Below are 25,924 nucleotides of genomic sequence, written 5' to 3' on the forward strand. Positions count from 1 at the left end.
TATTAATTGAACTAACTGTCCTCTTCTGAATAGAATCTAGAAGCCTGAGAGAGGTTTTTGGGACACCGCCCCAGATGTGGGAACAATATTCCATGGTGGGGCGGATTCCCAATTTGTACAGAGTGAACAGCTGTTTGGAAGAAAAGTAACGCCGAGAGCGAAAGAGAAACTCCAGTTTTTTAGATGCAGAGGAAGCAATATTTGTAATGTGCTTATGCCAAGAGAGATTAGAAATCAGGGTAATCCCCAAAAGAGATATATCATCTTGCCTAGAAATCGGAGTGTTACCAAAGATAAGCATAGGAGCAAAAGAATCCGATTCTTTTTGCCAGATATAAGACAGGACTGAGTTTTAGAAAGACTGAAATCAACTAGCTTGTCTTTTCCACACTCAGTAGCGGGCCGTCCCGAGGGTGAAAAAGGTGCACTGCACCCGGGCGTCAACGTGCAAGGGGCGTCTGAAAACCTAATCTGAAACTTACATACATATATGAAGAAAATTTTAAAGGGCGCCAGATTTCAATTGGCACCTGAGTGTCCCTGGCCCCACTAGAGAATTACCTGGAGATTGGCATTTAAGGAATTGGTAGCGAGTATTCGAGAAGTTGAAGCTGATTGAGCAGGGCGAGGTTTCTTAAAGTGGAAAGTGGAATGTGACAATAATTAAAAATTAAACACGAATTTGCCTCAATTGATCTCGAACTTTTAACCAGCCTTTATATACAAAAGTTCAATCAAACAAAAACCAAAAATTCAACTTAAAATGCATATTTAAAAAATCAATGATAAACTTTTGCGAATTATGGTCGAAGTCTTTGTTTGTAATACTAAGAGCTCTCGTGGCACCATCTGCTGGTGTCATTTAGAAATCGCCAGTTTTCAGATGTCGGCGCCCTTGCAACATACACCAAAGTAAAGGTGTGATGTGATGCAGATGGAATAAAACCTGCTAAAATTAATCGCATAATGTTGGCTTCGTATGGTAAAGCATGCATGAGTTTAAAACGGCATTGAAATGGTTGCGGATTCTCCTCCATCAGGGCAATCACATCGTTTCTTGACACCAGAAGTAATTGCAGAATCGGAAGAATTCATATGTGGAAACCGTCGCATTACTATTGAAGAAATTGCCACTGTATTGGTTCAGTACTATCGTGAGGAGTGTACTATTGAAGAAATTGCCACTGTATTGGTTCAGTACTATCCTGAGGTGTTGTACTTTCGAGCAGTGTGGAGCCCATGGTACGGGCAATCCCAGGTAGGGATTGCTTCGGGACACTGCTTTAACCCTCTTTAAAGTGCTTTAACTTTTTAACTGACTTAGGCCTCTGCTTGGTGTTTAACATCAGAAAGGAAGGAAAGACGACTTAGATTTCTATAATGACGACTCTTATACCGCGTGAATATTAAGGCAGTTACGTTTCGGGAACCTTGCTGTAGTCCATCCTCAGACTATATATATGCTGTTGGCAGCCTCCTGCTTGCTGAATTTATTAATTTTGACTACATGCTCTCTCTCTCTCTCTCTCTCTCTCTCTCTCTCTCTCTCTCTCTCTCTCTCTCTCTCTCTCTCTCTCTCTCTCTCTCTCTCTAAGAAACAGAATATATATAAATCCAGATTCCATGGGAAACTACCACGTAACATCCTTCTCTAACTGTAAAAGACAATTTGTGTTATGCTTAAAGCCGACGAAAGAGGAGTGCAGGGTGTGCACCGCACACGTCCCCGCGCTGGCGATGTTTTTTTTATAATAAATTAAAAATTAAAATATTAGCCTAAATTTTATTACTGACATTGAACCCTGATTCAAAAAAATTGTACTTTACAGTAAGTCGCGAATTTAATATTGGATTTCATTCTTGCGCTGGATGCGAACATTATTTTTTATTCTGTGTCACCTAACACTGTTCTTAAGTATCTAACTAACTATTATATTTAAGTCACTCGAATAATTAAATTCATCTGCCGTGCAGTGTGTTATGTTTGTTAATTGCGTGTGTTCTATGGTCGATTTGCCTGTTTGCTGGACGAAAAACCCTATTCTGGGGGAAAATGTTGCTATCTACGCCTGGGACCGACAAACTCAGCCAGGGAGTGAAACAAGCCCATTAAAGTTCCCCTAAAAAGTTCCTCGAAACAAGCCCATTAAAGTTCCTCGCGTCATCGATTCTTAAGTATCTGGTTAATAATAAGCTAAATTTTGTTTATCCAAACTGTATATACATTGCTCTAAGAATTCTACTTACCCTTCCATTAACTGTTACTTCCGCAGAGCGTAATTTTTGCGAAATTTAAACGTAAAAAATTATTTACGCTCGAGTATATCGCAACAGAGACTAGTTGGGCTATCGCTAGTTGCAATTGAAAGAAACATTTGCAATGGGATAGATTTTTTACAAATTATAGATGATTTTGCAGCGAAAAAAGCACGTAGAATTACTTTGTAATCAAATATATAGTTTATTTTTTGTTTATATTAATATTGTTTTTGTTTAGAAGTATAGAAATTGTTTTTGTTACTTTTGCTTTAAAACTTTCTGTGATTTTATTTTTAGATTTGAAAAAAAAAAAAAAAAAAAAACACGTATCTTTAATGAGTAAATAAGTTTATTTTTTTCGGCCCCGCAAACCCTATGACTGGCTCTGGTTATGCGTTTCTTGAATGGCATGAGTGTAAGCAAGATTTCTTAAAATGCATATTAACAATATTAACAAAGACGAATCCTGAGTGTACTATTATAGGGCAGAGAGCAAATGTGCATGCAAGTTCTTAATGGCGTCATACAGTCTCAGCCACTGAAGTGTTACTGTGTTTTGGAATCATAAAGGAGTGATTCAGGAATATATATGGAGAGAAAAAGAACAGCAATATACAACAACACTTTGATATCCTCCTCAACCATTTAAAGCTAACAGTCGAAAGAGACGTTGAAACAAGCCCTGGTTTGTTTCAATGTCTCTAGGTGTGTTCCTGCAGCATGATAATGCCCGTCCTCACACCTTGGTCCTATAATGAATCGAATAGAGGAGAACAGTGAAGTGTTACCATACCATAATATTCATATTAGCCAGGTTTATCTCTGTGTGATTATCATATTTTCTGACTGCTAAGACGCCCAATAAAAGGATGTCATTTTCAACAGATGAAGAGGTGAAGGCAGCAGTGCATGAATAGCTTCAACACCAACCACAAAACCACTTCTCTCTCGAGGAATCCAGATATTAGAAAATCTGATTTTTGCTCCTGGTTTGGATATGCCTGGGACAGTTCCCTACTTGCTGAACCCAACCCTAGGTACGACTGTTCTAGGCCAACGTGGCAAGTTTCTCTTGTTTGAACATGTCTGGGTTCGAATTCCGTCGGAGAATAGAAGAATGCTTAAAGAATTCTAATACTGGCACTGTAGTTAGCCGATCTCAGGTGAAATCGTCAATTTCAGGTCTTACAACATGCAAAATGGGGAAAATGACATCCTTGATACGGTGTGTTCAAGTAATAATCTATATCTAGGGAGGCCTAACAGGTTACCTGGTGGGCAGTCAGAATTCCGTAGCCTTCATTTGAGTTTGTTAAAAAAAAAAACAGAAAAGAAAGTAGCATTATTAGAATAATGCTACTTTTTTCTTTTTCTTTTATTTTTTTAAATTCTCTTGAATGAGCAGGGAGAGAGAAATATATGAAGTAATTGAAACGAATAAAACTTCAAATAATGAATTAATTAATCCCTAGATGGCAGTGTTACCTCACGACAGTGGTGTGTGTGTGTATATTTTCACAGAACCGGATTTTCTGACTAGGTGTAAAATATGTTAAGTTGAGATGTTGTACACGTGAGGAATTTGCCATATAACCTTCCCAAAAAAATGGATGGTAGGGAAAAGAACGTGAAGGGCTTGAGGAAAAATAAGGTAGATATTTCATCTAAAGAGATTACTGGACCAAATCGTTGGAATCCTGCCTTAGGGTCTGGTGACAGCATTACAAATACTCATGGCTTACAGGTGGATGGCGACGTGTCAGAAAAGGATGCAGCTGTCACAAGTGAGGTATCTGAAGATACCGATTCCTTACCTGATTCTCATCCCACTGAAAGAGATAAGATGCGGCAAGAAAAACGACTTAATGGACTGAAACAGCCGATGATAATTGGAGATGTTGTAAGATTTTTTCATTTTCTGTATAGTTTTCTAATTTGTTTTCCCATTCTTAAAACGATGCTATATACACTGAAAAAAAAAAAAAACAAACAAAATAATAATAATAATAAATCAATAAAGAGAATCATTACTTTTTTTGTAGACTGAACGTATTTCTGCCTAGCACTCTGTACCCTGAATTCAGTTAAACTAATTTTTAGCTTTAGATGTAAATGAATGTTGTTAACAGTAACGTATTTTCAATGCTATTGCTTGTACGTGTGATAAAGATTGAGGCATTATTGTTTTACTTGCTTGAAGTTTCTTTTCGAGGCCCTTGGGGAATGAAGCAGAATTCCCGGTAGAAAGTATCTTTTTTGCCTTTCCTTTTTTTCCTTAAATATTACTGTAACATTTACTCAGGTTTGGCCGATAGGTTAGCGACCGACTCAGGTCACTACTTTTGCGATATAATCCGAAAATGTTTAATTATAAATAATATATATGTACATAGTTTGTATGAGGGACAGTCATATTCATATTTCGCCTGAGTCGTCGAAATAACTAGGCTCGGCCTGCAAATTTAAAAAAAAATCAGTTTTTTTCCCATTTAAATAAAAATTATGACTTTTCTGAAAACACAGATCAATTTTTTTCAACCAACCACCCCATGCACTTGGTACCATCACAGGGCATAAAAAATCCCATAAAAGGAAAAAAAAAAATAATAATAAATGCAAGCGATAAATAATAAATGCGAGTTTAATATTTAACTATATATGGAAAACTTACACAAACACTGGAAGCTGATTTTTTTTATTAGTTCATATTTTTTCGTTAACCTTTTTTTTTATTTCTATTTAGTCTTATGAACTTAATATACAGTGGCATTGAAAAGGATGTCCCTGTGATTTCCCTTTTAATTATCTTCGGAAATATTTGATTGATTGCCGTGATCTTAGCAGCAAACAGTGTGGTAACTCAATAAGTTTTATTTGACACCTCAACAGTGAACTTGGCTGTACCTTGAGTGTGCACAGAATGACTCTGAAGTGCACCGCCTCAGCCAGTGTCAGTAAGATGGTGACCGCGCAACAGAAAGCACAGTGTGTGTTGTAGTATGCAGAATTTAAATCTGTCATAACAGTGCAATGTCAATACCGATGTACTTACAGACAAGATGTGCCAACAGACAAGACTATAATATATTGGTTTAATAAGTTTAAGGAAACTGGCAGTGGCCATCTTACTGATACTGACTGAGGCGGTGCGAATGACATAGGAGTCATTCTGCACACAGTCAAGGTCATTGTTGAGGTATAAAGTAAAATTTAGTGAGTTACCACACTGTTTGCTGCTACGATCACAGCAATCGATCAAATATTCCAAAGATAATTAAAAGGAAAATCATGGACACCTTTTTCAATGACCCTGCATTAATTTGTAATATCTCACACTATTTAGATAAAAAAAAAATCCTAACTTAGGTGAGAAAAATCTAAATCTTTCTTACTTATTATTTAGAATATGCACTAAAACTTTCTAGGCCATGAGGAATTGGTATGTCACATGGACACAGACAGGTGGACATGTATTGTAGCTTATTTAGGATGACTCCTGAATGTTAGTTCAACAGTGCCCTGATATTCTGTGACAATATAGAATCCTGTAAAAGGCTAGACATGAGTAGTCCTTTATTTATATATTGTGTGTTGTATAATTTATCATGTCTGCAAATTGTTTATTCTGTGGGATGAAAAGCACAAATTTCCTGGATGGAAAACATCATGCAACTTCATCCTGAGACTGACTAATTTAGCTGTGATGCAAGAAAGGAAGTTCAAAAAATTTCCGTTAATGGGAATAACTCGGGCATTTTGCACATGATATGGAAAATGTTCATAGACATTGTGCTAGCTGTGAAGGCTCAAGATTTCAGTAGTAGATTGTGGAAGAGGCATTCATTTCATCCCCCAGAGCCTGAGTAAATTGGAACAAACATTGCTGTGTTTTATGATATTAAGTTGTATCGTAACTATTCAAGTTGTATATATAATAAAGGCTTATATTATCATTATTGTTATATTCCTCCCTCAAAGCAATATATCACCATCCTTATATTCCCCCAACAAAGATTCTGGATTTGCCAATACAAGATTCAACATTGATTTTTGTGGCTTATTGGTAACTTTCAGGTGCACAGATACATTAAACCTGCACTAAACCTGAAATATTTGATGAGGGAGTTTTATGATAATGGCTGTTAGCTTTTGGTTATAGTGAAGAAGCACTGTTTCCAACTCATATCTATTCAGCCTATCATCTAGTCTGTAGATTATGCTTTTGCATCAGCACAAAAGCAACATGTACTGGCATACCAAATCACTGTTTATTGATTAACACAACATAATATCATATTGTGTGGCATATACTAGAAGGTTACGAAACTCCAGAAAAACACACGTGCACACACACATACATACATACAAGAATAAATATTAATATCTGCTCTTAGAAAATTAAACAAACGTAAAGGTAAAGTGCAGCCATTATCAACCCACTGCAGGATGGAATACTCCTCGCCAATTCATGCTGAGGGAAATGGACCATAATCTGCCACGCTGGTCCAGTGCGGGTTGGCAGATCAACCGTATTCAGCAGTCAGGGGCTTGAACCCAGGTCTACTCAAAGAGCGTGTGCTACTGCACTCCTGCTCTTGACCACTCAGCTACGAAAAGGTAACCTCTACCTATTCCTCCAAATGTATGCTGCTAAAAACACTTCAAACCATTCAATAACTTTGGAGTATTAAACTCCACCTTAGCCATTTAGTATTAGTAATGGCCACGTGGTGCAAGAAAGCCTATGGCTTATGCTGCACCAGCCAAAAAAAAAATAATAATAATTAATAAAAAAAAAGGAAATTAAACCTATCATCCTATGTGCTTCCCTTACCCGAAAGTACTATCAAGATGACCTTTGAATTTCTCTAAACTGTCGGCCTCTACCACCCATGAAGGCAACTTATTCCAGTAATTTATAACTCGCTGGCTAAAATAAAACTTCCTGCAGTCCAATCTAAACATTTAGTCCGCTAATAATTGCTCTCTGGTTGAGTAACTGCTTAAATTTTTACCATGTGTGAATCTGCTGTGAAGCATACATCAATATCTTAACACCAGTAACAGGGGGGTTTGGCATACCTCATAGTTGAACTGGCAAAGCAACTCAGGTAGCATTTTTTTTATTGGTAATATTCTGCTGTTTCTAAATTTCTTGTTTAAAATTGTGATTTAAGGTTCTCAAACTGGATATGCCTAGTTTGGGAAATTGATATTTTCTTACAAAGTATTAATAGTTTTAGTCCATTTAGTTTCAACTGTGTTGAAGTGGAACATGAGCTCACTCATTCCATTTCAGGAGACTGGACTTATGAAAAAAAGTTGTTTGATTTTTATCGTCTTTTGATTCACTGCAAATTACTTCGAAATTTTGCAGACAGAGTATGCCAGTCATCAGGAACGCTGCGTGCCTACGAGAGGTGCCTTTGGGTAAAGTTGTATCAGCTCCTCCTCCTCCCCAAAAAAAAAAAAATAAATAAAAAAAAAAATAAATAAAAGAAATAATTGCAAATAGTTAAATTTAATAGATTTCATAATCATCAATGAACATATAACAAATAAATTTTTTAATTTACAAAAAAAGCAAAAAAATACAACTATGTCCTAACACTTTATAACAACAACAAAAAATGTCTTGTACCTGAACGTTTCATTCTGTTTCCTTATAATTTAAGGCTGAAACCAAATTTTTCATGATAATATTTATAGTAAAGTTCAAACCGAACGAAGAATAATCTTTTTAATTTTTAAAATATGTAAGCTATTAAACTTCAAATGGCATCCCCTTTGATCTGCACAACCACACATGGTGTCATTGCTAGTCATCTCTCATATCAATAACATCAAATCTCTTCATTTTTAACTCCCCCCCCCCTTTTTCCTCTACAGTTGTGTGGAAGAATGGCTGTATCAACATTTTCTTGATAAGTGGATTGGAAGGTGTGACATGCATGATGCCCCCCCATATCTATGAATGAATTGAAGGACTAAAGGAAGAAGTGCATTGTATAATACCAAGGCCTGTGAATAAACTGGAATAAAGAATAACCATCGCTCTTCAAAACATTCTAAGAAGTTTCTATTCCAGTTTGATTAAAGAAGTGTGTTTAAGATGTGAGAGCACATGCATAGTATTTGAAGTAATTGGCATAACACCTTATTAAATACCATATTACTTTGTTAATTCTGTAAAAAAGATTATGAACATTTTAAAATAGGTATTGATAAGCCTGATTGAAAAGTCAGTACACCTATTAATTATACATTGTCACTATCCAGAAACTTAAATTGCATTAGTTCTTATCAGTATGAAGTTAAAAAGAAATTTGTCAACAGAATTTCTGAGATTGGTAGCATGATCTGTGATTAATTAAATGAAAATAAATAAGTGAACTAGGGAGTTTCTACAGAAATTGAACCTTATGGCACATAAATATGCCTGCTACTGCCCCACTGTTTCTTCAGTTGCAGGAATCAGTAGAAGTCATTGGTAATCATATCTGATTAATAAGGTGGATGGATGCTGAATCAGTTCAAATTATATTTCTGATGATAGCTTATACAGTAGTTCATTATTTTACAGTAGTACACTATTCCCTAAAGATTTATATTAACTGCACATATAGTGTAATGCCAATATTTTAATTTCTTGATATTTGAAAATGCAAACTTTTTGAATAACCCTTGTATTATCAAAAAATATTCATGAAAAATTGCTCCATTTCAACCATGAACATGCATTTTAATGCAGTTGTCTTAGCTTAATTTTGTCTCAGGTGATTTCTACTCTGCCTTGAGTAAAAACATTTGGTGGTTGGGGAAGGTCTGTGACCTAGCTGTTTAGTCAACTGCTCAATATAACATATAAAGTACAAGCAAAAAATGTATTCAATGTCTTATGCATAATTAATTTAAAAGAAACTTGAAAGTAATATGCCTTCAAAAGTGTCTTTTGTATTTTTATTTTTAAAAAGAAATACCTTTTTGAAGGTTGTGTGCCAGAATTGTCATTATATTTTTGGACTTTCCGAATTTTTTAGGGTTATCATCAACTTTTTCTCAAAATTTGCGTTATTGTTTTTATTTTTATCCTCCTCTGTTGCTATTTTAAAGATCCACAACACTGTGGGCCATCAAAACATTACAAGTTTCATTAAACATTGCTACAGAACTGTGTAATTACCAAATGCTCCTAATATTTCCAGAACTGTGTAATTAGGTAATGCTCCTAATGTCCTTTAATATTTTCCAACATTTCTCTGTAAAAGAATTAATCAGGTATTTATTTTCTTTATGGTTTTGACTTAAAACTTGGCCTACTTAATGTTAGGCTTTTTGTTCAGACATTGGTTGCCTTTTTGTTCAGACATTGGTTTCCTAAAATACCAACACTCATTTGTTGCATATATTGTGGTTAAGCAGAAGCTTCTGTATTAAATAATTGTTTAAAGCTTATCACTCATAGAATATTTTAGAGCTCTTATATTTTGATGTTACAATTCAAAATAAATGTAATAAAGTGTTCTTTTATTTATTTATTTTTTTTTATTAAATTTAAATCTTCAATCACACTTGTTAAATTTAAACCACACTTTATCAGTATTCTAAGAGGTGTTAACAATTCTTAAAGTTGTTTTTTTTTTTTTTTTGAAAGTTTGTTAATCAACTGATATCTTCATTTTCAATCATTCAGGTGTTATATTTAAAGTAGAAAGAGGAAAACAAACAGAACAAACCAGTAGTTCTACTCTAAGTGGGTTATGTGACAGGTTTTGCTATTTGTTATACAGGATGTCCTATAAGTCCATCTCATAGGAAAACGTAACAGGAAAATATAACCTGTTATATCATTAGTTAACAAATAGCTAATTGCTAATTTTAATTACAAACAGCTGTGTTATTTCATGAAATTTATTTAACAGTATAATATAACTTTGAATATTTGTTTTAGTTGTTATCTGATATTTCTTAAAATTTTATTAAAGATATATATTTAATTCCTGTGAGAACAGCTTTATGAGACATGTATGTGTTTTTAAAGCACTCCTATATGATGTTAGTGTATTAATCAGGAATTTAATTCTCTTGAATTCTAGACTTCTTCAGTAATCAATATAAGATTTTTATGTGATAGAAATAGTGAATATCAGGAAGTGTTTGATTGTATTTGAGTGTTACATGTATAATATATATTTAGGAAGTTTTCTGTGCAAAAAAATATAGAAGTTAATCAGACTGAGTTTAAGTATTTTAAAAATAGAGACTAGAATTAATAAAATTACTTTAGTTCTAGTCTTAGAACTAAATAAAATTATTTTAAAATATAATTTGAGGTAAGCTTTTTTCCTTTTTTTTTTTTTTTTTTTTTTTATGCTAATCTTAAATGAAATATCATTGAAGACAATGGACTGAGAAGTTAAAACAAAAATTTAACATCAAACTTCATTTTCTAGGTTGCAATTTTCAGAAAATACACATGCAAGTTGTTCCAAGGAACAGATTTGGAGTTGAAATGAAATGGATACTAGTTAGTTGCTCCTGAGCAACTGTGATTTACAACTGAGCAGCTGCTGTTTGAACTTATTTAAGGGAAAACAGTATAATTACTGTTTTCCTTTAAAATTCTAGTTTATTAGAACATTGCCCATGGAAATATCTATATGAAAGGCACACTCCAGAAACTGGACATCTGTCTATTGGAAGTTGAGTCAGTTTGTGAAAGCAAGATTTACTAAACTTAATTATTTTAGTTTGAACAGCTGATGATTTTTAGAAGTTTTGTAATTGCCTTCCAAGATTTGATTACAGTGTTTTAAGTATTTTGAACATTATTTTAATAGATTAGAAGATAAAATACAGGGGGTCCTCGTTATTGAGGATAATTGGTTCCAGAAAATTTCACTTTAAATGGGGACCAGTTTTCGTAATGTGTATTATGTATTTGTACATAGTAAAAAAAAATGGAGGAACTGAAAAATGAGACAATTATTTTATGAGACATTTTTTTTAATACTATGTTGAACAATGTAAGGTTAAGTAAAAAAAAAAAGTTTATTGAACTTGCACTTTTTTTTTTTTGCCGTATTTTTTTCAGATAAAATTGTCTTAGCATTCAGTTGTGTCTTTAACTTCGTGCTTAACTTTTGCTGCACGATCATGAAGAGGATTGTTCTCACAAAAATATTCCAGTGCTTGGTCAATTTTCTCAAGGGGTTCCTTTAATTCTTTAATTTTCAAATCTTTAGCCTGTGGTGGTTATCATTTTTGACTTACTCTTCTTCTGTGGGTAAAAAAAAAAAAAAAGTAAAGTGCAGCCATTATCAACCCACTGCAGGATGGAAGCCTCCTCAACAATTCATGTTAAGGGAAATGGACCATAATCTGCCACGCTGGTCCAGTGCGGGTTGGCAGATCGACCGTATTCAGCAGTCAGGGGCTTGAACCCCGGTCTACTCAAAGAGCGTGTGCTACTGCACTCCCGCTCCTGCCCACTCGGCTACGGAAGCCGTTCTGCTAGCTCTTCATTTGTAAGTGGTTTTATGCTTGATTCAAGCAATTGTGCAATATCCCAATCATTAACTTTGTGGAATCCCACTTCTTTTGCAAGACAATTTCATTTGCCCTCGTGGGTAGCAGAGTGGACAGAATCGCTGTCCTCCCCACACCGGGTGGAGGGAAAAAAAGACCCGAGTTCGAATCCCATTGATTACAGGAGGAATTTTTACGGGTCCTTTTCACAATGTGGCTGAGTTAGTTGATCTCAGGTGAAGGTAGTATGGTTTTTTCCTCCCGTAAACTCTGCTTTTTCATCCTTGCTGGACAGAAAATCGCCCTCAGAGCACATGCAATTTGTAGACAATATGCACGGAGCAACATGGCCCTAGTTGCCGATGCTCCTAAAACCCAACAACCAACCAACAATTTCATTTTGTAACCCGGTCAATTGCATGCTTCATATTCACGAAAGGAATCAGGGTATAACTTTTTCCATGAACTATTCATTAATCTACACAAAATTTCTTTCCAAGCTTTTGCAATTATTTTTATACTGTGTAGAATATTAAAACTTTTCCAAAAATTGCCCACGTTATTTTCATTGCATTCTTCATATTGTAATCTCGTAACCCTGTAACTGTGGGGGACTTGGTTTTAATGAATACTCGGATACCGGGGACCCCCTGTACACTACAAAAATTATTGTTTTCTTCCCTTGCACTTGATATATATTTTTAAAACTTCTAGTATTAGTATTAGCCATATGATCAAGGAAACCACAGGTTTTTTTGCTGCACCATGTGGCTGTCACAAAAAGCCAGTCAAAAAATAAATAAATACAAATGTATAAATAATAAAAAAAATTAATAATAATTATATAAAAAATAAAATGAACAACCTTTGTGTTTCCATCCTCATGTATGTAAACTATTGAGTCGACCTATGAATTTTCCCAAGCTGACAGCTTTAACTATCCATGGAGGTAACTTACACCAGTAATTAGCAACTTTTTAGCAAAAAAATTAAACTTTCTATAATCTAGTCTAAATCTCTTTCCTCATAATTCAGATTTATGGCTCCTAGCTCTGTAATCATTTATAATAAATAAAATGAACAACCTTTGTGTTTCCATCCTCACATAGGTAAGCTAATCAGTTGACTTTGAATTTTTCCAAGCTGACAGTTTCAACTATTCAGGGAGGTAACTTATTCCAGTAATTAACAACTTTTTGGCAAAAAAAGTTTCCTATAATCCAGTGAAAATCTCTTTCTTCATAATTTGAATTTAGGGCTCCTAGTTCCAGAATCATTTATAACAATGAAAGACTTTCCTGAAGTTGTTTTTTGTTCTCATTATAACACATAATGGGTCCTTTGTGGCAGTATAGTGGTTTTGTCACGTGTTTGGAGAGGTATAAGTGTGAATCCTATTGAAGAGTAGAGGAATTTTTAAAGCCTCTTCAGTTGGGGCTGTAGTTAACCAATCTTAGGAGCAGGAAGTAAGATTTTTACCCATTAGTTAGGTTGAGGTTTTCAGCTCACATAACATGCAAACTGTTCTGTGAACACACAGTTATACTAACAAAGGTAAGTAAGAGAGAGACTGCCAGGGAGCGTATCGAACCATTGAGGTTAATTATGACGGCATCTTTGGATTGGAGAAGTGCCAACATATTGCCAGTACATAAAGGCAGTTCTAAGAGTAAAGTTGGTAACTAGTCTGGAAAATGTTAGTCTGACTACAGTGGTAGGAAAAATCTTAGAGATAATGATTAAGAGTGAAATCCAGGGACATTTAGATAGATGGCATTCTGAAGGACACACAACATGCTAAGGGAAAATCATGCTTAACTAACTTAGTAGTCTAAGTTATTCATGAGCTGGATTTAGGGAACAGTTTCAACATAGTTTATTTGGATTTTAGTAGAGCATTTGATTCAGTCCCTCATGAGAGGCTACTGTATAAACTTGAACCAGTTGGGATTACTTGAAAAGATTCCAAGGTGGATTGCCAGGTGACTGCAGAGCAGAAGGCAGAGGGTTGGGATTAATGGATATCTTCAGATTGGTGTAACATCAGAATCAGTTCTTTGACTGCTGTTGTTTTTCATTTTTATAAATGACATTGGCGAAGGGATAGAAGGCGACACATCAAATTTTGACGTCAAAATTTGTAGGCAACGTAAAGATTCATAGAGTTGTTAATGATCAGAACCAAGCAGTGCTCCTTCAGGATGACTTGAATGGACTTTAAAGATGGTCAGAGAAGTGGCAGCTATGTTTTAATGCAACTAATTGCAAGGTCTTACACTTGAGGAATAGCAACCTCCAAATAAATTATACACTTGGTGGGTTTGAATTAAAAACAGGGATGGAGGAAAGGGATCTGGGAGTTATGATATGGGCAGATATGAAGTTTTCTGAACAGTATAAACAGGCAGCCAGGAAAGTCCATGGTGTCTTATTGATGATTTATGGAACGTTATCCTGTAGAGATAGCGAGGTCATAATCCCACTGTATAAGACAATTGTAAGACCATATTTGGAATACTGTGTTCATTTATGGAGACCTCATATGAAAAAAGACATTGAGCTTCTTGAAAAGGTCCAAAGATGGGCAACTCGCATGGTGAGATCGGCAAAAGGATGACTGTACAAGGAGACTCCTTTTATGTGGGCTACAGAGCTTGGCAACTAGGCATCTCAGGGGTGATCTGATTGAGGTTTATAAGTCTCTGAGAGGGATTAGTAAAATGAATGAAGGTGGAATTTTCACTGTTATAAAAAAAATTCCAGAATTAGGGGCCATAAATTCCAATTACAGGAGTTGAGGTTTAGATTAGTTTGTAGGAAGCTTTCTTTTAGCCAGTGAGTCACTGATTGCTGGAACAAGTTGCCCTTGCAGATAGTTGAGGCTGACAGTTTGAATAAATTCAAAGGTCAATTGGAGGGAAGCAAATTATATGCTTCCCTCCTCACACAGTTACCTGTGTGAGGAGGGAAGCATATAATTTGTATTTACTTATCTATCTTTTTTTATTTTTTTTTTGCCAATGCAGCAAAAGCTTATGGCTTCCTTGCATTATATGGTGAATACTATTACTATAACTATAATATTTTGTGGATTTATTGGATGATTGTTTTCTACACCAGCATGTTCATGAGGCAACAAGAGGGAGCAATACTCTTGATCTGATTATCAGTAGTGATTCTTCATGCATTAGGAATCTGCAGATAAATGAACCACTGGGTGGCAGTGATCACAGTGTGCTGAAGTGGGATTTACTCAAGGAGGTAACTACCATCAGAGGTAAAGGGAAGGGTTTTTGCTTTCGTAAAGGCAACTATGATGGTCTGAGACAGTATTTAAATTCTATACAGTGGGACCAACTGATGATGTTACCAACAGCAAATTCAAAATGGGAAGCATTCAAGGAACTAATCTTGGAAGCTACCAGGCTTTACATACCAACCAAGAAATATTGTTCAAGGTTCAGGCCTAAATGGTTGTCAGATGAACTAATGAGACATATGGCAGAGAAGAAAAATGCATGGGATACATACAAATTAATGGGTGACGTGGAAGCCTATGATAGATATAAGTTGATCTGTAACCAAGTCACAAAGGAGATTAGGCAGGCAAAGGCAGATTATGAGAAATCCTTGGCAAAGGATGCAAAGAAAAACAGAAAAGAGTTCTTTACCTATTTAAACTCAAGAAGGAAAGGGATGAATCAGATTGGTCCACTGGATGTTGATGGTTCAACAGTTGAGGATCCAGCTCAGGTGGCTAACAATCTAAACGAGTATTTTGCATCTACATTCACACATGAGGAGTTATTCAGGAAGGGGAATGTCGTAGGTGAAGTAAACATTGGCAGTGAGCTAGATGATTTTCTAATAACTGAGAGGAAAGTGGAGGAGAAATTGTTGAGGATAAACATAAAAAAAAGACACCCGGGGTGGATGGGATCTATCCAGTTATATTAAAGGAGGCAGCAAAGGAAGTAAGCAAACCCCTAGCCATAATTATGAGAGCTTCTTTGGACTCAGGGGAGGTACCCATGGACTGGAGATGTGCAAATGTAACCCCAATTCACAAAGAAGGATCAAAGGCTGACACAAGTAATTATAGACCTGTTAGTTTAACTTCGGTTCCAGGAAAATTAATGGAGGCACTGGTTAAAGAAGCACTGCAGGATCATCTGGACAAGAATTCAGTTATAGCTCAGACACAGCATGGGTTTGTTAAGGGCAGGTCTTGTCTGACCAATTTGATTGGATAGTATGATGTAGTCACAAAAGAACTGGATGCAGGGAATAACTTTGATATTATATATTTGGATCTTAGAAAGGCTTTTGATACTGTTGCGCATGGAAGACTGCTGCACAAATTGGAGAAGTGTGGCATTCGAGGCAAATTGCTGCTATGGATAAAGGGATGGTTGAGTGGCAGAAGACAGAGAGTGGTAATCAATGGACACTGCTCAATGTGGACTAATGTTATTAGTGGAGTTCCTCAGGGTTCAGTGTTGGGTCCATTGTTGTTTTCTGTATTTATAAATGATATTGATGATGGTGTATCAGGCTTAATGTCCAAGTTTGTAGACGATACAAAGGTTGGCAGGGTTGTTAAGGACACTACTGATACTATGCTGCTGCAACAGGATCTGGAAAGGTTGAGCAGATGGGCTGAGAGGTGGCAAATGAAGTTTAACATTGACAAATGTAAAGTACTACATATGGGAAACAGTAACCCCAGATCAACGTATCAACTCTGTGGTACTACGCTGACAGTGGTAGAGAATGAAAAGGACCTGGGGGTAATTGTGCAGGCAGATATGAAGTTCTCTGAGCAGTGCAGACGAGCTGCAAGAGTAGCCCATGGTGTCTTGTCAATGATATACAGGAATTTTTCTAGCAGGGACAGGGATGTGATTATTCCCTTGTATAAGGCATTGGTCAGGCCACACCTTGAGTACTGTATACAGGTCTGGAGGCCTCATTTCAAGAAGGATGTAGAGCTGCTGGAACGAGTACAGAGAAGGGCAACAAGATTAGTGAATGGAACAAAGGGTTGCTCTTACGAAGAAAGGCTTAAGTTTTGCAAATTACAGAGCCTGGAGACTAGGCATCGCCGAGGTGATCTGATAGAGGTGTACAAGGCTTTGAATGGCTTGAGCATGCTCAATGCCGATGGGATTCTTCCTCTTGCTCAGAATAATCACCTGAGAGGGCATAAATTCAAATTGAGGAAGGACGGATGTTGGATAGATGTGCGGAAATTCGCCTTTAGCCAGCGGGCAGTTGGTTTGTGGAATAGACTTCCATCGCTTGTTGTTGAAGTTGATAGCCTAAACAAATTTTAAGGCTCAGCTGGACAGGTATTTCGAACGAATTGAGGGGTGAAATGGGAGTAGTGGTTGTTTTTTTTTTTTTTTTGGCTGATGCTGAATAAGCTTGCTTTCTTGCATCATATGCCTCTACTAATGCTAATGCCCAGTGCTACATGGCATTAGATTCTAATGTGCTGTATAAATAACAAAAACAAAAAAATGATATAACATAATTGATTTTATGCTTCAATATATTCATAAGATGTTTAGGAGAGCTGTTTTTAGCAGCCTGTATACTAGTGCCACAGTTTACAATGGGCCACACACTGTGACAGTGTAATGGCTTGATCTCAGAACATGTACATGTAGTATTTAGTATTAGCAATGGCCACATGGTGCAAGGAAGCCTATGGCTTATGCTGCACCAGCCAAAAAATGAAATAAAAATAAAAAAATAATAAGAAGAAGAAAATTAAAAAAAAAAAGAATAATTAATAAGAGAAAAGGACCTATGCATTTCTCTCCTCCCATAGGTAATTATCCAGCTGACCTTTGAATTTCCCCAAACTGTCAGCCTCTACTACTGTCACCCCTGTAGGTAACTTATTCCAGTAATTTATAACTCGTCAGCTAAAATAAAACTTCCTGCAATCCAGTCTACACATCTCACTCCTGTAACTTGAAATTATGGCCACTAGTTCTAGAATAAGTTATAATAATAAGTTATATTAAAGGTCAGAGTAGTCCATGAAAATTTCAGCCTCATTCATTTTACTTATGCCTCTCAGAGCCTTAAACACCTCAATCAAGTCTCCTCTAAGGTGCCTAGTTTCCAAGCTCTGCAGCCCACATATTCGAAGTGTTTCCTCATATGGACGCCCTTTTGCCGATCTCACTAGGCAAGTTACCAGTCTTTGAACTCTTTCAAGAAGCACAGTGTTTCTTTAGGTGCGGTCTCCTAATCATTATCAGCCACTATCACTAGTGCCACAGTTTACAATGGGCCACACACACTGTGACAGTGTAATGGCTTGATCTCAGAACATACATTATCAGCCATGTGAAATTACCCCATGATCAGAGTCATACACAGGTATACAAAATTCTTTGCTTTTATATTTTAGTAATTTCAGCTGGACACTATGGAAGTTATTTAAGCATATTTATTACTGTTATTAAATATATATTATGTTTGCTAGTTGTGATAGCAATTTAATCAAATTGTTCAAATCTGTTAACATTACCCTTTACAGTTTTGTTGATTTGTCAGATATGTGTGATTCAGATTTTTCTTGTTATTGAATTCTCTTGTGACATTTTAGAACTGTAATTTCTGATATTGAGATACAAATTTAGTTGCTGTTAATTTGTAAGATATTTTACCACCATGTGACATCATTGTCAGTATTTTTTTTGAAGTCACGTAACATGGATGTAATATTAGGAATTTTGATTCAATTATTACAAAACTCCTAAGATTTTGTATAGCTGGCAATCCAAGAGTATAAAGAGGTGGGTGATAAAAAAAAAAAAAAAAAAGTTCACATTTTATATACTAACATATGATTAAAAAAAAATTTTAAATTTCTGTCTGTACTCCGGGGTGGCCACACATAAGGTCAGAGTAGTCCACAATATAAAGAGAGTACAAGAACATAATAATAATAAAATTCTTTATTGATAGAAATGTAGGACACGATTCCAGCTACAGGCAACCAGAGGAATTTTAAAATTAACTGGACACATTACATTCAGTACATAAAAAAACTGTGTGAGTACACAGCAAATACATAAAATACATAGATAGTGCAATATACACAGCAAATACATAAAATACATAGACAGTGCAATATACACAGCAAATACATAAAATACATAGACAGTGCAATATACACAGCTAATATTGCAATAAATGGATTTTATAGTTATTATAATAGATTGATTATACAGAGCTTATATTGCATTACAGTATATAGATTTTATAGTATTATATACAAGCTGCAACACATTTGAGGCAGTCTGGAGACTTTCACTGGGAGTTGACTAGTTCTGCTGACAATTGCAGCAATGCTAACTGCACTTCACTATAGATTTGCACTTTTCTCTTCTGTAGGCAGAATCTCTGGACCACACATCCAAATCAATGTTTGCGGAGTTCAGTGCGCTGATGATGCTGTTTGGAAAGTGCCGCTTGAAGGTCGAGAGCTTTTGCAGGTTAGAACAGAACACTGGACGGTTTCTGAGGGCTCTACCAGGGATTTTCCAGCCTATGATTTCCCAGATATTAACGAAGTCGAGAGCAGCGGAGCACAGATTAAGCACCATTGCGAGCTTCCTTGCATATGCCAGGTGCTGGGCCAGGGTGTATCTCAGATTTATGCAGAGCTGTGATTTTGACATTGTATAGGGTAGGTGAGCCCACTTTAGGACCCAGAATTCCAGACCCCAGAGCGTCTTCAGACTGGACATAGGAGCAGCCGACCAAACTTCAATATCATAACTGATGATAGAACTAAAGCAGTAGAGGAGAAATTTTCTGACTGTTTCCTTGTTGTGTGCTCTACAGAGATCAAGTTTCATACCCCAGAAAGCCCGTAATGCTCTTGAACGCAGTTGCTGGATTTGTTCCTTATACGTTAGGTTTTCGTCCATTACCACTCCTAGGAATTTTACTGAAGAGTGGTGACGAGAACATGCCCCGCAATTGAGGGCTGCAGAGAGGCTGCTGAATTGAGGTCTGCTTGTGCTCTAGGTGAGAAGATGATATATTTGGATTTTTCAGGGTTTATTTTAAGCCCAAAATAGGTAGCATACTCACAGAAAGAGGAAAGATATTTGTTCAGGATGACAGAATTCGATATTTCCTCTGCCTAATTCCTTGCAGCCCGTCTGCACTGCTCTGCCTCTGTCTGAGCAGTGCAGACGGGCTGCAAGAGTAGCTCATGGAGTATTGTCAATGATATACAGGAATTTTTCCAGCAGGGATAAGGCGATGGTCAGGCCACACCTAGAGTACTGTATACAGGTCTGGAGACCTCATTTCAAGAAGGATGTAGAGCTGCTGGAACGAGTACAGAGAAGGGCAACAAGATTAATGAATGGAACAAAGGGGTGCTCTTACGAAGAAAGGCTTAAGTTTTGCAAATTACAGTGTCTGGAGACTAGGCACCAGCGAGGTGATCTGATAGAGGTGTATAAAGCCTTGAATGGTTTAAGCATGCTCAATGCTGATGAGATTCTTCCTCTAGCTCAGAGAAATCACCTGAGAGGGCATAAATTCAAATTGAGGAAAGACAGATGTAGGATAGACGTGCGGAAATTTGCCTTTAGCCAGCGGGTGGTTGGTTGGTGGAACAGACTTCCATCCCTTGTGGTGGAGGTTGATAGCCTAAATAAGTTTAAGGCTCAGCTGGACAGGTATTTTGAATGAACAGAGGGGTGAAGTGGAAGTGGGTTTTTTTTTTTTTTTTTTGGCTGATGCTGCATAAGCTTGCTTTCTTGCATCAAATGCCTCTACTAATGCTAATGCTAATGCTGTTCTGGTGAGGTGTTAGCCGGGCTTGAGAGGTAACACACAATGTTGTCAGTGTAGGCCATAAACGCAGATATTTCATTCATTAGTGGAATAAATATCGCTGAAAAAAGCAGTGCCAACAACGATCCACCTTGGGGTATACTGACTTCCACCTGTTTTGTGATGCGGTTATTCCCTTGCTGGAAGGTAAGGCACCTCTTGGTTAGCAGATTCCTGAGGAGCTTCGAGACATTGCCCGTGAAACTGTAGTAGTTCTCCAGGAGGCACGTAAGTGGCTTAACTTGCACTGAGTCAAAGGCCACTTTCAGATCGAGAAAAACAGCATGAATAACATAACCTTGCTCCCAGGTTTCAAGGGTTTTCGAATTCAGAGCCTGTATGCATGTTATCGGCGATCTTTGTGAGAGTGCGTAATGTGTATGCTGAGGTCTCTGGGAAAGGATCTGATTGGCAACTACTTTAAACAAGCACTTCTCCAGGCATTTGAGAAAAGGGAGGAGATTGAAATAGGCCTATAGTCAGCAGTAGAGGTTGGATTCTGCACCTTTGGAATTGGAATGACTATAATTTGGGACTAAGCGTTTGGGACGAATCTCTGTTGTAAAATTCTGTTAAACAACTTTGTCAGCTCATTCTGATGAAGTAGGAGGCAACTTTAAGGCAAAAGGTGGGAATAGAGTCACTTCCCATTGATTTCTTATTGGACAAGGCATTGATGGCTTTGATTAGCTCCTCTTCGCCAATCGTTACGTTAGTGAGATTAGTTATGTTGTAGTGTGCACTGTTCCAGGGGGAGTCCGCAGCTGCACCATCTGTTTTGATGAACCGGGTTACATGATCGCACCATTTGGCCAGGTCTAACGATTCTGCTGACCGGATGTGATTGGCCGACCAGGATCGCTGGCCAAACGCTATGCTCTTCTCCAAGTTGAACAAGTTGATAGCCTGCTTCTTGGATTTCTGGAAACTGTATCTGACTATTGAGTACGCTGAGTATGATCTTTCTATGGGTGATCTCTTGAATTGGGCATGTAGCCGTTGTTTTTCTTTAAACTGGTGCATAAGGATGCTGGACCACCACGGCTTCAAATGTGGGCAGATGATGCAAACTCTTGACATGACCACTCTAGCAATGAAAGAAAACCATTTCTGAAGCCAAAATGCAGCTTCCTCTATATTGATTTCACTGAGAGTTCGCCAGGGGTAGAGCCTAAAGTGATCCATTGCTGTTTCAATTTTTAGGTATTTCGGATCATATACAGCTTTCCTGATCTTTTCAATCGAGTTCGCTTGGTTTGGTTGGTTATAGCATTCTTTCAACAGGACGAAAGAAGCTTCAATTGGCCTGTGGTCGGAGGGAAATGCCGAATTAGAACTGATTACGGCTTCAACACTCCCGTGGCTGGAAAATCTTGTATTTAGCAGTCATGCAGGCTTGAACCAAAATCAACTTGGATACATGTAGCCCTGTATTTGAGGTTTATGAATATATATTCATAAACAGTTTAATAGTTCTTTTATATATATTTATATATATAAAATTATACATTAATATATATTTATATATATAAATTGTGAAGTGATCTGATTGAGGCGTATAAAGCCTTGAATGGTTTGAGCATGCTCAGTGCTGATGGGATTCTTCCTCTTGCTCAGAATAATCACCCAAGAGGGCATAAATTCAAATTGAGGAAAGACAGTTGTAGGGTAGATGTGCGGAAGTTTGCCTTTAGCCAGTGGGTGGTTGATTGCTGGAACAAACTTCTATCTGTTGTTGTAGAAGTTGATAGCTTAAACAGATTCAAGGCAGAACTAGACCAACATTTGGAGCTAGTGGATGGGTGAAATGAGAAGGGGGGGTGTTTTTTTTTTTTTTTTTTGGTTGATGCTATATAAGCTTGCTTTCTTGCATCATGTGCCCTTGCTAATGCTAATATAAAGCTTTTTTTTTTTTATGAAAAACCCCAACCACAAGAGGTATTAGAACTAATAGTACTTAGTACTGTGCATGGGTTGAAGGGTCAGAAGATGAAAGAAGGTACTTGTTGACATTAGTTTTTCATTTCTGTAGATTGAAATTTTCAGTGGAAGTGAATGAATAAACAAGGAAAAAGAAAAGTTGGTTCTGTGAATTTGAAGTTGGACAGTAAAAGGATGCTGATTGGCTGTAGCATGTGTTTGGACTGGTTTTGAAGAGAGAGCAGGAATTATAGAAGCCAATTCAGAAGAACAGTGTCCATGGAAGTATCTATAGAAAAGGCATGCAGCAGAAACAGTCTATGAGATAGAGAGTGGAGAGACTTTGTTAGAGATGAGTCATCAATTAACTTAACTGCCCTATTTCGAATGGAATCTAGAAGCCTGAGAGAGGTTTTGGGGGCACTGCCTCAGATGTGGAGAACAATATCCTGTGAGAGGGGAGATTTGAGATTTGTACAGAGTGAACAGCTGTTTGGAAGAAAAGTAACTCCAAGAGCCAAAGAGAAAACCCAGTTTTTTTAGATGCAGAAGAAGTAATATTTGTGATATGATTATTCCAAGTGAGATTAGCAGTCAGGGTAATCCCTAATAGAGATATACAATCTTGTCTAGAAATAAGTGTCACTGAAGATAAGCATAGGAGTAGAACAATCCTTTTTGCCATATATGAGACAGAATTCAGTTTTTGAAGGATTGAAATCAACTAAGTGATCTTTGCCGCACTAGAGAATTACCTGGAGATTAGCATTTATAGAATTGGCTGTGGATATTTGAGAAGTTGAAGCTGTTTGTGCAGGGTAAGGTTTCTCAACTGGAAGGTTTTTTTTTTTTTTTTTTTTTTTTTTTTGGTAGTTGTTGGTGCATCGGCTTCTGTGGCCATAGTGCACCTCCCAAGGTTTTTGCAGTACTTTGATCCAATCCCGAGGCAGGATTCGAACCCACGACCTTTGGGTTGCCAGGCAGGCACTTTACCCACCTGGCTAGCCCGGTCGGCAAAAACTGGACGGTGGAATGCAACGTTCTATCATTAGCAAAACTATGGATAGGATTTCTGATCAATGGAAGAACGTTAATATACAAGAGGAAAGGAGTGGGAGAAAGAACCGAACCTCCTGTCACACCTGCATTAGTGGAGAAGTTAGAATACAGAGAGCATCACCTGCAGTGAACAGTCAGAGAGAAAACTGGATACCCAATTACAAAAAACAGTTGGCAAACCATAAAGTGGAAGCTTATTTAGAAGACCTTTATGCCAATTTGTCCATAGATGGGTAACATAAGCCAGTATATCACCAGTGGGTTGACACTGCTGGAATAAATACTGGCAATAATTGATCAGATGGAAAGTTTCTAGGTAGTTTAAGGGTTGGTGTTTAATAGATTTCTCCGTTACTTTAGAAAGAGCAGAAGTAAGATCGATGGCAGGGATTTGTCACCCTTTTTATGAACTGGCTGGATATGAGCAAATTTCCAAGAAGAATGGAAAATACCGGTGAAATAACAAAGTATAAAATGCAACATCAACACAGGAGTAAGCTCAGGAGCACACCTTTTGTGAACAAGTGGAGAAATACCCTCAGGATCTGATGCTTTCTTAGCATTAAGACTAGTCAAAATTCTTCTGACATCCTTTTGACAGAAGAGCACAGGAAGCAATGAATGGAGTGATTTGGGAATGGTAGGAGGTGGTTTACCAAGGTCGTCAATACATAAGTTAGAAGAAAGGCAGAATGCTAGCAGTTTAGCATTAGCTTTTCAAAAAGGCTAAACCATCTGGTTTGGCCTTTTCAAAATCTAGTTTGGACCGACTAATAACTGCTTTACAATTATCATGAGCTTTGGTTTAGCTAGGAAATGAACATGGCGATTTGGATGCAAGGCATTTCCAATATGCAACATTCTTATCTTGAACAGCCTTATACACGAGCAGGATTATATGCGAGTGATCTAGAAGCCACCAAACCGAACCTACTTACCAGTAGGTTCGGTTTGGTGAACTATCTTGCAACTGGTCTGCAAACACTGTTTTACAGCTGTACCCTTGAAATGTATGAAAGATTGGATCTTGCCATGATGTCCATCACAACCTCAAAAGGCATCAATCATACTGCATGATGGAAGAGATGGGAGGGTTGCTAGTGCTTTGCTCTGGAGACTAAATATGGGTTCCACGACATCAATTGGCACCTCCGTAGCCAGGTGGGCAGGAGCAGCAGTGCGTAGCACATGCTTCTTGATTAGACTGAGGTTCGTGGCGCCTCCGTAGCCAGGTGGGAAGGAGCACCAGTGTGTAACACACGCTTCTTGATTAGACCGGGGTTCGAGCCCGTCACCACCAAATATGGAGGATGCGGAAAGGTCAGGGAATGACCACCGCACATCCCCGGAGCAATATGGCCTTAGTTGCTAATGCTCCTAAAAACCAAATAACAACAACAACAACTGAGGTTCGAGCCCATGACCACCAAATACAGAGGATGTGGAAAGGTCAGGGAATGACTGCCGCATATCCCCGGAGCAGTATGGCCTTAGTTGCCAATGCTCCTAAAAACCAAATAACATCCACCACATCAAGCCTCTAATAAGCTAAGTAATGTTATTGTACCAGTTCATGAGAGTCATCTACCACCTAATATTGCCTGATAACAAAGAGGGGTAGCATTCCTCTGTGTGGTGTGGGTGCCACACCTTGACCTTTGCTTACATTGTTTTGCATCTGGGTGGTTATCCCTAGTGTACTAGGTGCCTTATCGCTTGGGATTATATCCAGGGTTACTAACAGTATTTTGACCAGTATTATGACCAGAGTTTGCCAAAATTCTGTCCACTTGTCTGGTATGTCACCTGAATATCAATCAGTTCCATGTGTTTTAAACTCCCAGGCAGCAAGCCCAGCTTAACATACAGAGAATGTCTGTAACAACCTCCAGGGCTAATGTACACTTAATTTCTTATAAATTACATAGTTAATGCTTTTAGCAGATTTTGAAGAGCAAACCAGATGATTCTGAGATGTTGAATGATTGCTGATCATTCACTATCTCAGGGTTCACCAACCTGCAAACTGCTAAGAAGTTTTCATAAACCACTGGGTGATTTAAACCTAAGTTGCTAGTTTGTACATAAAGTAGTTACTCAGTTACTCCTATTTTAGTTACTTCCCATAATTTAACATATAATGTGTGACATTTAAAAAATTGATTATACGTTATATTGGTTGCACTTTTCTTCATGTTCTCTGTTAATAAATAAGTGTTCAGTAATAAAATGAAAAAAAAAATATATTATCATAATAGCTATTTGATGTGTTAATTTTATG

At 37.2% G+C, this 25,924-nt stretch overlaps 2 protein-coding genes across 2 annotated transcripts in view; both read left to right on the forward strand.

Annotated features, from left to right (window-relative positions):
* Positions 1–2,562, forward strand: part of LOC150087948 (uncharacterized) — a 44,701-nt gene extending 42,139 nt beyond the window's left edge. Inside the window, exon 4 of the mRNA XM_090369974.1 lies at positions 2,557–2,562. Within this exon, the coding sequence (XP_090226100.1) occupies positions 2,557–2,562 (6 nt within the window). The remainder of the gene's footprint in view (positions 1–2,556) is intronic.
* Positions 2,563–3,821: 1,259 nt separating this feature from the next.
* The window catches only part of rt (Protein O-mannosyltransferase rt), a 207,466-nt gene continuing 185,363 nt past the window's right edge, over positions 3,822–25,924 (forward strand). The window contains exon 1 of the mRNA XM_090369975.1: positions 3,822–4,159. Coding sequence (XP_090226101.1) covers positions 3,866–4,159 — 294 coding nt within the window. The 5' untranslated portion in view covers positions 3,822–3,865. The remainder of the gene's footprint in view (positions 4,160–25,924) is intronic.

This window comes from Mastigoproctus giganteus, chromosome 3, assembly GCF_048544385.1.
Source record: "Mastigoproctus giganteus isolate SK-2022 chromosome 3, ASM4854438v1, whole genome shotgun sequence".
Taxonomy (NCBI): domain Eukaryota; kingdom Metazoa; phylum Arthropoda; class Arachnida; order Uropygi; family Thelyphonidae; genus Mastigoproctus; species Mastigoproctus giganteus.